Genomic DNA, 14,842 nt, shown 5'->3' on the forward strand with positions numbered 1-14,842 from the left:
AAAATAGCCTAATGTGTTAGAAATCCTATTATCTTTTCTAAAACGTCTTTCTCGCTGTTTCAGTTAAGGTGGTCTTGATGAAATGATACGCACACAAAATACAGAACTAATGCTTTCTGGGCCCTTTCTAAAAGGGTTCTTTTGGCTTGGCCTCTTTCTGATTCTACCAAGTAGTACAGGTAAGTATAATATTTCACTGTGTTTTTATAATACAGACCATTTCTTGACCTGTCTTGCTATTGTTACCAGCATTAGATTGTTATTGAGAATGTGGCAGAAAATATCTGAAAATACCACAGGTGGGCATTTAACAGGATTTTGACAAGGAGTTTGCTCTTATCCTGAGACCTGTTATAAGGATCCTGAGGCCTGTTATAAGGATCATTCAGGCTTAGGGTTGCCAGCTTTGTGTTAAGAAATTCATGGAGATTTTGGGAGTGGAGCCTAGGGAGGATGGGGTTTGGGGAAGGGAGGGACTTCAGCAGGGCACTGGCGTAATGCCCATTGGGCAAGGTGGGCAGCTGCCCAGGGCATCACCTTCTGGGGGGCATCAAAATGCTGGGTTCGTTTTGGGGTATTTTAGTGGTTTTCCATTTTTGGCCTGCAGGGGGCGCAGTTTTTAGGCTAGCGGCACCAAAATTTCAGCGTATCATCAGGGGACTGTCCTTATGCTACTCCCCACGTTTGGTGAGGTTTGGTTCAGGGAGTCCAAAGTTATGGACCCTCAAAACTGTAGCCCCCATCTCCTATTAGCTCCCATTGGAAACAATGGGGGATAGGGGCACCCCCTTTGGGAGTCCATAACTTTGGACTCCTTGAACCAAACCTCACCAAACTTGGGGAGTAGCATAAAAACAGTCTCCTGATGATATGCTGAAATTTTGGTGCTGATATGTCTAAAAGTGCACCCCCTGCAGGCACCAATGTCCTGGTGCAAAAGAAATTTGGTCGTGGTGGAGTGGCCGCCCATTGGGGGGGTGGGGCATCCAACTCAGGTTTTGCCCAGGGCTACAGTTTGCCCAGGGCTGCCTCCTTACGCCCCTGCAGCAGGGTATAAAGCCATAGAGACCAATTTCCAAAGCAGATAACACAGTCTTGCCTTGGGAGGCTTTCTTCCAAGTCAATATAGCAGGACTGGGATGCTTGTTCCTGAACTGCCCTGAATTAGTGAATTGCTGGAATCTACATGTTGAAAGAGACAAAATTCAACGGTGAAGTTTATTCGAAGAAGCGCTTATTCCAATATGAACAATAAATTCACTGGTTGGTTCTCTCTTGTTAGTCCAGAGATGTGGGAGTATTAATGAACAGCTGATAGATGGAGTGTTAGACCATGGAGAAGTGTTTTCAAATCCCAATTCACTGAATAACCCTAACCACATGACAACCTCCTTAATGGTTCAAAAGGGAACACCATTCCATCATTCCTTGCTGGGAACATTAAGGGTTCTCTTTGCAGGGTTCTTATGAAGATTAATGAAACAAGGTGTGCAACTCTTCATATATTAACTTTGCTAAAGAAATTATTTTTAATAGCAAGATCCCTAAGGTGCTAGGAGTGAGTAAATCATTTTCTCTTTACCCTAGACTTTTTTTCCTTTTACTGATGATGAAGACAGAGATTTCAAAGGGATTCTTTGTTTTCTCAATTTGAACTAAAACTTGCATAAAGCACCTCCAAAAAGAATATAAATACTAAGACTGTCATAAAGGGTGGGAAATAAATTCAAGTAATAAATAATAATAAATAAATAAATTTACAAGTCACTAGTTCATCTTAGGAAATGTGACCATTTGCTCCACTACTCATATGCACAGTGTGGTCGAGTGGTGAAAACAAGTTAAATTTATCTACCTGATCAGAAATTTGTGGAAATTGAGGTCTCAGATTCAAGGTCTGAAAGAAGAAAGGAAAATACACCGTTCTTTGGATTTTCCTGGGTTGTTTTTTTTTTAAGCATAGGTCAGTAAATATATACCTAAGGTCACTATAGAAGAGGCAGAGCAGCAGCCCATGTCTAACCATTTCAATTTCCCCAGTTGAGCAAGGAGGTAAATGCTCCTAAAATGAAACATCACTGCATCTCCTTTCTAATGAAGTGGATGCAAGAACATTGAGACAGGCCAGAATGAAAGCTACCCTTTGTTTGGGACTCAACAAATTAGCTAAATAGTTTGACAACACTGATTCCTTGTTCCTGAAGTGAAGGTATTTTGCAGCAGCACTTAAATGCTGTTGAAGTTCAATGGTCCAATTCCTTTGCTTAATCTCAGATTTCAGTTTGGAATAACCAAAGGGCATTAAGCAATTAGAAGAATATCTGATAGATTGCAGTTTCTTAAAATGAACCTTTTCTATTTTGACTGACAGATGTCTGTAAATGTTACAGGTGCAAGATCTATAGGAGAGAAAGCAAGCTTCCACCACTAACAGATCCTGTGTATCCATGTAGCTTCCACATAGATTACACCTGGTTTTAGATGCAAAACTGTTTTAGGAACATAGTGGGGTACCACAAAGATGATTCTCAGGAATTTGGTCTGAATTATTTCAAAAGGTCTAAAGTTGACATATATGCATAACTGGGAGGTGGGCATATAGTAACCATATAATAACCTTGGCCACAAAGACAAAGATAATGGAAGGGACATATTGGCCTCCTCTGGTATAGAAAAGAATTCCCAAAGCAAAGATACCTCTCTATGCATTTCCAACAGCATTCTTAATTTGGGTGTGCCAAGATACAGATGAATGGAAAGGTATATCTAAGTATTTGAAACATGCTACTAATTATCTATACTTAGATCTTCTAGTAAACACCAATTTTGGTTGGTTGTTGTGGGTTTTCTGGACTGTTTGGCCCTGGTCTGGTAGATCTTGTTCCTAATGTTTCACCTGCTAGCCAATAAGCTAACAAATAAATAAAGCTGTATTTGTATAGGAGAGCATTACTGCATCGTCCGCATAAAGAAAGGTTGAAAGTATTGTAGGGGGCAGAAGCTGGAGTCAAATAAACTTAACTGTTTAAATATAAAAATTGAATAGTGCGGGTGCTAGAGTACAGCCCTGTTTAACACCATTATGGTCGATTTCCCACTGGAAAAATGAATGTAGATACTAACTGGTTTGGGAAAAACTGGGACCTTTTGAGCACGGTTTCAGCGTCCCCACTGCAGCTTCTGCCCCACAAATGATCCTTGTGCCCAGAAATGGAGCAGCAACAAAGGATTCCCCACTGAGGCGGATAGAACACGCGATCTGCTCAGGGACTATCCTGATTGGCTGCTGTGTTGTGTTGGGTCGGGATTTTTTTAAACCTTGCGTATCCACATCTGCGTGAGCATGTGAAGAATGACTCTACGTGGAGACAAAGAAATGGGTGATTAAAGCAAAGCCCTCTTTCCACGCACCTCCATGTAGTGGGATCCATGTGGATACAACGTGTAGCTGCTTCGTATCCACGTGGATCTCCGGTCCGCGGGGAAAAAAGGCTGTGTGCGCATTGCACACAACCCACTGCGTTCTCATTGGATGGGAGGCTCCACATCACTACCAGCGGTGGGAAAAACGAATCCAGATTCACCCCCACAACTTCCCCACCGCTCCAGATTGCCCACAATTTTTTTAAAAGGTCTACTTTCTTCCAGGTTCTAAAATAACACGTGCCGGGGGGGCTGGGGGGCAGAAATGGGATGAAAGCATGTTCGGTGCTGCTGCAGTGGAGAGTTCTGCTGAAAACCAATCTTTTGTGTGACGAGCACGCATCTAATCCTCAGTGGGGAAATCAACCTATAATAAGGAGGAACAGAAGCTGACATGTCCAGAATTAGCCATTAGCCCATTAGCCAAGTGTTCTCATATAAGCCACTGATAAGAATTAGCAGCTGTCTGTCTATATTGGACTACTTGAATTTATGCCATAATCTAGCTCATCAGAGAATACTGAATGTTAAATTAAAATCAATGAAAGGATAGCACCCCTTGCTGAGATGTATTTAACTACCAGATGCTGAAGACCATGACATCATGAGAGAGGTGTTGAGAAACACGATTCCGGGTCTTGGCAGCCCTACCATTCATAAATGCTAATAACTCATTGACACAAGCATCTGGCAAAGAGCTAAAGATTTTTCTGTTGGCTATAAGGAAATCCACTGATTCTGCCAAGGGATAGCTGCATTAACCCATTGTATCAGAATAAATCAAAAGTATCTGCCATTCATTTCATTGAGTCCCCACTTGGAAATGAAGTAGTCCTGTTTGCTTTTATTTCTAACAGTGTGACCTTAAACAGAGTTGTATCCCTCTAGATTAATTGATGTAAATGATCTTAGAAGGGTATAACTCTTGTTCAGATTGCCCTGTAAAACTGCAATCAAACTCATTTATGATTGGGACTCCAACTGAAATTAATGGGATTTTCTTTTGAAAATAAATAGGTACAATGGAGCTGTAAATCTTGTAAAAGACAGTAGACCTGAATTCTGAGTAATAGTGCTTTGAGTCATAGAGAACTGTACCTTGAATTCCTCTTAATAATACAACTCATAATGTTAGAGAATAATCACTAAGAGATTTTAACAGTGGCCCATTCCACACAAGCCCCTGAAACCATTTTGCAAACTTTTTTTAAAAAACCCATTTGTCCACATTCACCCCTTTGAAAATGCTTCCTGGCCACCATTTTGTTGTTGTTCCAACAACCTAAATGATCCTCAAAACAGCATTCATGCTAGGTGTGAATTATACCAACAGTTTAAAAAAATCAATTCCCTAGCCAAAAGTCTGGGTAAAAAGAAATGATTGGCTTGGTGCCTAAAAAAATTAGATATCTCATGAGCCTCATGCCCTGAACTCGATGGCCCAGGCTACACTGATCTTTTCAGGTCTTGAAAGCTGAGTGTGATCAGCCCTGGTTAGTATTTGGATGAGAGACCACCAAGGAATACCAGGGTTGCTATACAGAGGTAGGCAATGGCAAATTACCTCTAAATGTCTTGTGCCCTGAAAACCCTACAGGGTCTCCATAAGTCAACTGCAACTTGATAATACTTTCTACCACCACCATGAGCCTCAAGGAGGAGAGCATTCCAGAAGGTGATGTGTGACCACTGAAAAATTCCTGTCTCTGGTCATCACTTACACTCACCTCTACAGCCTGGGGCACAGAGATCAGAACTTGTGAGGAGGATTTTAACTTGGAGGCTGTATGGGAAGAGGCCTCAAACTGTACACTAAGAACCAGAACTTTAAATTGTGCCTGAAAAAAGACAGTAAGCCAGTGCAAGTGTTTCAGTTCATTCAGAGATGATACTAGCCCTGTACCTAGCATACTAGCACCCAAAAGCAAACTAACGTTAACCCCACATGTTGAAGTTAGTACCCCAAATTATTCCTTACGAATTCTCCCACATTACATTATCTCCCCATGGGGCTTCCCCAGTTTCCTCAATACATTCCCTAGTCAGTATCTCAACCTAAAGTTTCCTAGGAGTCTAACAAATTAATGTTTATTTTTCTGTAGTACTTTATTATGAATCCTTCAGCATAATTATCATTTGTAAGTTATAACTCATCTATCACAGCACCAAAGTTCTCATTAACAGTTACCACAGTACTGTTGAACCCAAAACATATGTAAATGGAAAATTGCTCAGGAAGTTCAATAAAGTTATGTTTTAAATGGGAAACTCTTCCAAATGATAAATGAAAAGGCTTGGGGGTGTCAGATCTCTTCAGGATGTCTAAAAGTTATTTAAACAATAACAGAAATTCAGAATATGTTACATGTAGGAGAAATATACTACCAAGAGGATACCAAGTATTAAAAGCAAGAAGTTTATTTTTAGAAATGGAAGTCTTGCTCAAAGGAAGAGAATAAAAAGGGACCAAACTGCGGGAGAAAAAAATAAGGAAGCTGCTGATAGGGCCAGCAAAATGACATGAAGTCATCAATGAAATTTGCTTGATCATTGGGTATGGATATATACCTGAGAGTTTTTAGATCTCAAGGGTCCTTTAAATCATACTCCTTAACTACAATATAACCAAGTAAATTATTTCTTGCTTGCTTCCTTCTTTCTTTTTCTTCCTTGGCATCCCCCCCCCCGCCCCCCATTACTCCACTTCCACACTGAGGAGACCATGCTGGGGCAACAGAGTCCAGGGGGTACAATTTCAGTGCTTGGCCCAGGTGCCATTTTCTATAGTTACACCCCTGACCATTGTAAGAAACAGAATGCCAGACAAGACCAGCAGGGCTGCTTTTGTTTTCATCCTTCAGGAGATCCCCCAGGCCAGCCCAGTGGAATTCCCAGCCATTTCACATCATGATCCCTATTTATTTTTTTCAGATATGTGACAAAAGTACTAAATGTGAAACTTTTCACCTTTCTGGCTTCGCCATTTTTCTCCTTTAAAAAAACAAACCAAAACCAGACTCCCTCTCTAGGCTGGTTTTCCCCCTCTTGAATGAAAGAGGGGGAAATACTTCTCTTTTGAAAAAGCTGTGTTTGCCACACCCATGTATTTGTTCTACGGGTGTCTAATAATCTTAATGAGCAACTGTTACATGTTCGCATATGGGTAAAACATGACCTATTGTGGCTTCCTACCACTTGAACTTGCAACAGAATAAAATGTATTTGTTGACCGAGTCACAGCCCAGAAGCAAATTGACCTCCAGGCAAGAAATGCAGAGACTTGCAAGCTCCATATAGTCACTAGCTTCCAAGTTACTGACTTTTTGTTTCCAAACACTATCTGTTCTAATAGCATTCCAACCAGATCAGAAGAGTTCTAACCACGTGCCATCCTTTAGCACAGTGGTGGCGAACCTATGGTATGGGTGCCAGAGGTAGCACTCAGAGCCCTCTCTGTGAGCACGCACAAACAGAGTCACCCCCCACACATCTAGGCTGGCCTGGGCCGCTGGGCTCGATTATTAGCATTAAACCTAAGACCTTGTTTTGGGGAAGCAGTGTAGGTAACCCTGTTAAGTGCTGTTAAACCCCGCAGACTTTCATGCGAAGAACTAAAGTGTGATCCTTTACCTGGGAGGAAGCTCAGTTGCTGACAATGGGGCTTGCTTCTGAGTAAACCCTCCTAGGGTGGTGATTCACTCATTGGGAGAGTTGCACGGTTTCTTCAAAACAAAGCCACCGACAACCATCAGGCTTGCTCCCGAGTCACGCACGCCTCGGAGCCAACCTTTTTTTAAAACTAAAACCTCAATATTCAGGTTAAATTGCCATGTCGGCACTTTGCAATAAATAAGTGGGTTTTGGGTGGCAGTTTGGGCACTCAGTCTCAAAAAGGTTCACCACCACTGCTTTAACACCTATTGATAAACTAGTACCATTTGAGTGTCAGGGTTTCCCCCAGAATCTCTGGAAGTAGTTTGGTGAGTCTGGGTATGCTGTTACAATTCTGAGCATTTTCCCCTGACCCAGAGTTATTTGATGGAAGCTGTGGTAATTTAAACCACTGGAAAATCAACTTTCATTTTAATGCAAATATGATCTGAGTTTCTATCTTTTAATGACCCATTCTCCTGCATGGGCTGAACACACTGATGGATTGAGTTGCCAACAGCAGGACATTCTCTGGAAATGTCTCTGGAAATTCTCCAAACGTCTCTGGATATTCTAATATTTTCAAGTTGTGTGAACCAATGTAAGTTCTTTTTCTGCCTCCATATGATATTGATGTGCATGTCTTGGATGGGGAAAAGTGCAGAAACAAGTAAGAGCCAAAGGCCACAATCTGTAAGGAGGTTCTTCTGTATAAGCTGTATTGAAATGAATGTGAGCAGCACAAAAACGCTATCCAACAGCATATTCTTTCATGCAATGAGGAATGCTTTGGAAAAAATATTGTGTGGGAAACAGCAGTGATCTCATAGACTCTTTCTAGACCTCTTGAGAGGAGTGTACCAGCAAGGATTGTATGATAACAAGTGTACTGGGTCTGTACATTTATTTTATGTGTAGTTATCACCATTCAAAGTGGTGTGATGAAAATCCTGAACTTTTACAAGGATGTGAAATGCATCAAAAGGATTGCCATGAGTTTTAACTGAGGTGTTTTATTAGTGAGTCCTTCTGATATACTTCACTTGAAAATTCAAATCTGGAACTGAGAATATGTGAATGTTCATTTAAAACCAAAGTGTTTTCATCTGTAGGCTAAGCTTCTGCTTTCTTCTGTTAGCTTTAAAGTTCATTAGTCTTAGGGGATTCCCTGACTGAAAAAGAAAATGTTGACAGTGTTGGTCACTGATGACTAATGACCTTCCCAGGAAATAGGTCCTGGATGTGAAGTGTACTTACATTTCCATTTCACTTTGGCCGATTCCCCATAGTCAATTAATTGCATGATACTCACGCGAAATATCAAGGTTTCAGCAAGTACTCCCCACTGCTTAACTGCCTAACACGGATTCATCCTGGTTCTGGCACTCCCTCTCCCCCTTATCACGTGTTTTTTAAGAACCTGCATGGAAGTGCACCTTTTTTTAAAAAAAAACACGCTGAAGCCGGATTGGTGGGGAGGATCAGGGGACAGAATCTAGGTTTATTTTCCCACCATAGGGAGTGACATGGAGACTTCCAGCCAATCAGAGTGCAATGGGCTGTGCGCGATGCGTGCGTAGCCCTTTTTTTTTTGTTTTACGCTGGTGGCGGCTACGTTGAAACGTGGCTGCGTGGAACGTGATTTCTGTGCCAACTGTAAACTAAAATTAGACTTTCATGTCAGCGCAGCTGTGTGGGTAAAGAGTGCTGAAGTCGAAGCTGCACATCAGTGTCACTTAGCTATCATTCCCGCTCCAACACATCTACGCATGTGCGTGGTGACGTAGCTGTGCAAAATTTATTTTTAAAAAAATTCCCACCCCAACACAGCGCAATCAGTACAAGGAAGAACAGATCTGAGCAGATTGTCTGTTCGATCGCGTGATCATGGGGAGTGTTGCATTGCTTGAAACCGCAATCGACATCAAGGTCTTCACTAGACACACATAACATATATATATGTGTGTGTGTATATATATATGTGTGTGTGTGTGTGTGTGTGTGTGTATGTGTGTGTGTGTATATACGTGTGTGTGTGTGTGTGTGTGTGTATAACAACAGCCAAATAACAGCAACAATGGCGGCAGCGATGTGATAAATACAATCTCCAATACAGTTATGACCGTTTGCTGATGACAGAGCACAAAAAGTTAGCCAATGCTTCCAATACTTCTACAGACCCACAATCCAACATAGTTACCACGACTGATGCATCAGTATGATCAATGGAAGTTCTTAACCATGGGCCTAGAATTTTATTCCTAGCTAAGCTATGTAATGGACAATATAACATCACATGTTGAATTGATTCTTCATAAGCTGAGCTGCAGGGACAGAGTCTTTCCTTAAAGGGCACTACTCATATAATATATGATTACCAAAAAACATGGTGGTGGATACTGTCTTTAAAAGGAAAATATGGAAGATAGATCATTGAGGAACTATTAGGCATTTCTATATTTTAATTTTAAAGGCTATGAACATTATTGTAAGCATATGACTTGTATTTTAGTAGACTGAAGAATGTTGTTATCCCAAGAGTTGGTGGGCATGTGATAAACAATGCTGAGGAAGTGAACTCATTATATAACCTCCGCTAAATGGGCACAGTATCAGAAGGCTCATCCTGGGACTATTTTATATGTTTGATGATTGGATTATATTTTTTCTAGGATTGTGGCCTTCCTTTATGATTTTTGTATTATTGCATGCACTATTACATTTATATACATGGCTCTGTGAGTGTCACTCAAATACTAGAGCTTTTATGTAGCCTTCGGTATTTAGATTTGCTGTATTCATAGAAAAATATGACGCTGAAACTGGCTCAAAAGAAAATCTGGAAAGTGAATTATAATGATACCTGAGAATGTCCAACAATGTGCTGACACTATCCTAGTCAAACATTCGATTTGTCTTGCTCAATATTTTCTACTCTGGCAGGAGCCCTCTAGGATTTCAGGTAAAGAAAAGTCTTTCTTCACACCTGTTATTAAGTGATGAGGCTGGGGACTGAACCTCAGACCATCAAACCTGAAAGGCATGTGCCCTGGCACTGATCCATTTCCTCTGCACTATCAGTCCTAGATGCTTGAGGAAGGCACAATAGTTTGAGAAAGTTTGTGACACTGTACCCTACTTGTTTCTCTTCTAGAACAGCCAATTAGTAAATATGGAATGTGGGATGGTGAACATCTCTATCAAGAGGCATTTGAGGTTCACAAATTCTTGCAAAATGTTAAATTCTTGCATGCCCCCCATTCTCTAAGCCACAAACCTTCCATTTTCAAAAGGAGAAGAAGAATAACTGGCCACAGGGGACACACCTGGAACAAAGTATAGGGCTTGTTTTTCTTGCAGATTACTCTTTCCACACTTCACCAACATAATATCCTGCTGTAAATCGTGGCAGCTGTGTTTTTTGCATTATCCAGGTTCAGTCTGAAAGTCCACAGAAACCACCATACCCACCATCAGTAGGAGGCATTTTGAGAACCATTTTGAGCTGAGCCCAGAGATTTGCCTAATTTGAAGGGGACTTTTCAAACACTGGAAGTTCACCGCTGCTCCAAGTTTGTTGGTATTACTGGTTACAATGACAGATGTTTCTCACACATCTGAGTTACCATATATACAATCTAAACCAAACTGGATTTCCATTGTTGTTTTGCAGCCCACCCTCAAAATGAATTTAAACTTGCAGATTTCTGTGGGCAGCATAATTCCCCTTTGAGTGGGGCTATTTCTTGCTGTAAGCATATTCAAGTTGCAGTTTCATTGCTTCTCTGCCTTGGAAAGATAGGTATGACACTGGCAAAAATTTCCCATGTGTTTATGAGCACGCCTCCAGGAAAGTTTTGTTCCTCTTTTCTGGCTAGAGCAGAGATTAAGTTGTAAACCACTAAGAACCTTTATAAAGTTTCAGTGGGACATCTCACTGATGTAACAACACCCACATTCTTGCTCGGTTGTCAGCCACATTCTTTCCTCTATTAGTGTAGCTATGGATTGAACAGTTTTTTTTAACTTTAAAATATTTTATACGTCCACTCCAAAACTTTTTTCCTTTCAAGCTTTCTACAGGATATGAGTTGTTGTTTTTTTATGTTTTTGTTTTTTTAAAAAAAACACTAAAATCTTCACATTTTTTTGAATATGTAGCTTAATTGTAACTCCGTGAAAGATGTTCTGGTGCTGTTTGGAGCTGGTTGAACTTAGGCCCCTTCTACACATGCAGAATAATGTGCTTTCAATCCACTTTCACAATTGTTTGAAAGTGGATTTTGCTATTCTGCACAGCTGCAAAGTGCATTGGAAGTGGACTGGAAGTGCATTGTTCTGCATGTGCAGAAGGGGCTAGATAGTGTGTGGTGGGCTTTTTAAAAACACAATTTAACACATACATAGCAATGAAGGGAAAGGTAGTCAGTCACATGCAGTCCGTATGAGATTCTAGCAGAACATTTAGTGAATAAAAAGGTCCTCTAGAATTCTGGGGGTAGATTTCTGTGGAAATTTCAGAGGTGTCAGTAGATCATCCCAAGATAAACAACTACTACAAAATACAAGTTAATCAGACTTAATTGTGTCACACTGTAGTAATGATGTAACATTTGTTATCAGTTGATTCTTTCAGACGGTCTTGTTTCAGTTGATTCCTGCAACATGGCCATGGCCAAAATTAATGTAAATTATATATTGGAATCTCCTTTAGTCTCAGCCAATACATTAGTTCAATGTGAATATGGAAGGGGGAGCCCTTTAAGAATAAGTAGCTGTGACATTTATACCATGTTGTTTTCTTTGTTTTTCTCCTCAGGTGTTGTTCAGATGACTGAAGTGAAAGCTAAAGTAGGAGGAGTAGCTGTACTCCCTTGTGATAATAACATACATTCAGACAATCCCCTGAAGCACTACAATGTCTACTGGCAAAAAGTTATCGGCAAAAATAAAACCGATCAGGTTGCAATATCGTACTGGAAAGGCCGAGAAGACGCAAAACACCCAAATTATCAGTACAGAACCACAATGGACCTGCAGAATTTTACCCTTTGGATATCCTCAGTGAAAGTGTCAGATGAAGGCCGATATAAATGCATCATATTGGAGGAGGGAACAAACAGTATATACTTATCAGTAGATATATACTTATCAGTAGTGGGTAAGTGATATCTAGTGACATGATATCTTTAAAAACTACAGGGACATTAATTTCCCAATCCTTTTAATTTGTTGTACTAACAGTGGTTGTACTAACAGTGGTTACTACTGGTGATTGCGAGTTTACTGCATAGTCATATTAAACCTACTAAATAAATAAAATTTAAAATCTTATAATATCTAGTTCCAGTTCTTGGAATGAGAGCTGATATAGTTGTGACTAGAACATGACATGACAACAGAAGCCTACCTTTAACTTTGTGGTATTAATAATCTTTGGACATATTTAATCTCCCTTTCTTTTCTAAAACGTATTCACTTTCCCTTTTTCCTTTCAGAAGTAAAAAAGGTGGGATTAACAGCCCTTTGAGACATCATTGAAGTTAGGGCTGTCTACTGCAGCTTGGACAGTTCCTGGAAATTTGGGAGCAGTGTCTGAGAGGAGCAGAATTTGGGGTGGGGGAAGAGGGACTCAGCAGGGATATGATGTAATTCTAGATATTCACAAATGGCACTGGAGTGATTAATTTTGCTTAACTTGAGAGTTTTTTTTAATCAGTTCTGGAGAGGAAGCCTGGGAACTTTAGTTTTCCCAGTTTGAATTGCATGCTAGAAGAAAGGCAGTGTATAAATGTAATCCTCCAGAAACTTCTCTTGCATAAGTCATAATGAAATGAATCAGTGAATTGCAAGCAAGTTCAGGAGTGATTTGTGATGGATTTTGTTCTCTAAATGCTGGCTGGTTTAAGAAACGTAACACAAGCCACTGTACCTGGACTGCTCAAATAATTGTCCCAGAAAAAAGTTCTAGTGAAAGTGATTTTAATAAATAAGGTACAAAGTGCAAGAAAGTGTAAAACACTTTCAACTGAGATAATCCATTATCAACGCTAAAGATAGGACAACTTCCTTAACTATACAAATTGCAATGTCAGCAATATAAGCAATATAAGCAAACAGATCCCAGAACTGTACAGGGTAGGACATTCAATAAACTATGCAATGGGATTTGGACTTGTAGAAATCTGGAGCCAACTAGAAATCTGAAATCAACTGAAGTAAAGCATAAATATTAACATGATACATTGACAACCCAATCCAGACCCTGGGTTGGCCGGGAATGGCACTGCCTCCAGAGGGCTTCCAGGTAGCCCAGTGAGGCAGTGAAAAATTTAAAAAACCCAGCTGCTGGAAAGGGCTCAATGTAAGCTCATCCTGCTGGTGATCCCAGGGTCAAAGTCTGGTGGGAGTCAACTAACGTCAGCTCCGCAGAGCCCACTCATCTCTGTTTGGCTGGGAGGGCAAACGCGTTAGCATGAGCTTGTGCCATCTTCAGGGGTTCTTCTGTTCCCCTCCCCACCAGATTGGGCTGTAAATTGTTTTTTTAAAACTTACATAGTAGGATCCAACCTGCAACAACAGGAAATATGAACTATACACTGTAGTATAGACCATAATCCCTATTCAAGAAACTGTGGTTCATTCCAAACAGCTGAAGTAAGACATCCTGAAGTTGCAAAAGAAGGCATTTTCCTGTGTTTTTCTGTGCAGTAACCCCCCCCCCCCCCAAAGATGGTCTGTGAAGGGCAGGTCAACCCAATGCTTTTCAATGGGCGGCAAGCCTGTCTCCTGAGTGGCTAAGATTCTCTTATGTATGTCTGCGCAGATGTAAAGATAGCTCCTTGAAAATTAAAAAGAAAAAGAAAACTTTATATTGCTGGAGTCAGCAGAACCAGCTGACTTTTGGGGCTAAAAAGGCACTCAGGATCAGAGCCTGCAGAGCAAACGTCCTGGGCCAACCTTCAGCAAATGGCACCATGGAGTATCCTTTCAGTTGCACACAAAATGTGAAGTGCAAGCTGAGGGTGAAACTAACTAGACAGCAAAACGGTCGGGTGGGAAACAACCTCTTTTCCCCTCTGATATCTTTGCTGTCTGGAAAGCATGCAGAAGCCATCTCTTTTTAATATGACACCTGGACGTCTTATTTTGGGTGTGTGGAATAAAAAGAGCCAGTCACCTCTTTTTAAGACGTTCCACAGAAGTCTTTTTTGTGCTGTGTGAATTGGACAATTCTTTTGTTATAGTGCAGCATTATTACCTATATAGAAAATGGTTTCACCAACTCAAAATGGAGTGTGGACAGAAAAAATACTATTAATACAGAACACAGATAGGAAACTAGAGCAAATACTTTGGCATTTTACCCAAACCAGAGCAGACTGCTAAATATTTGTACCATCTAACTGAGCCCAGACAAAGGTGGGTCATTACAAGGGCCTGATGCAATGCGGTGCCATCAGCTCTGCAATAGGGACACTTCTGTAATATACCTCTCCCTTCAGACAGAGTCTGTATAAACTGCCTGTCCTCTGTTGAAACCCTTGAGCATATTCTGTTTACTGGTCCAAAATATTCTCTGCTTAGAGGTGGCTACTCTCTCTTATCCAAGCTCTTAAGCCAAACTATTGTGCGACTCTTGAATAGTGATAGTCCTCTTACTCTGGAGAAGATTGCCCAGCTGCTATTACAGGTTCTGGATCTATGTGTTATATTTTTATGTATGATCAATTTATGCCTAATAAAGGTTTTGTTTGTTTGTTTGCTT

At 40.6% G+C, this 14,842-nt stretch overlaps 1 protein-coding gene across 1 annotated transcript in view; it reads left to right on the forward strand.

Moving 5' to 3' along the window:
- Window positions 1-14,842, forward strand: part of CD80 (CD80 molecule) — a 38,493-nt gene that overhangs the window by 17,048 nt on the left and 6,603 nt on the right. The window contains exon 2 of the mRNA XM_048494059.1: window positions 11,894-12,235. Within this exon, the coding sequence (XP_048350016.1) occupies window positions 11,894-12,235 (342 nt within the window). The remainder of the gene's footprint in view (window positions 1-11,893; window positions 12,236-14,842) is intronic.

Source organism: Sphaerodactylus townsendi, linkage group LG04 (assembly GCF_021028975.2).
Source record: "Sphaerodactylus townsendi isolate TG3544 linkage group LG04, MPM_Stown_v2.3, whole genome shotgun sequence".
Lineage (NCBI taxonomy): Eukaryota > Metazoa > Chordata > Lepidosauria > Squamata > Sphaerodactylidae > Sphaerodactylus > Sphaerodactylus townsendi.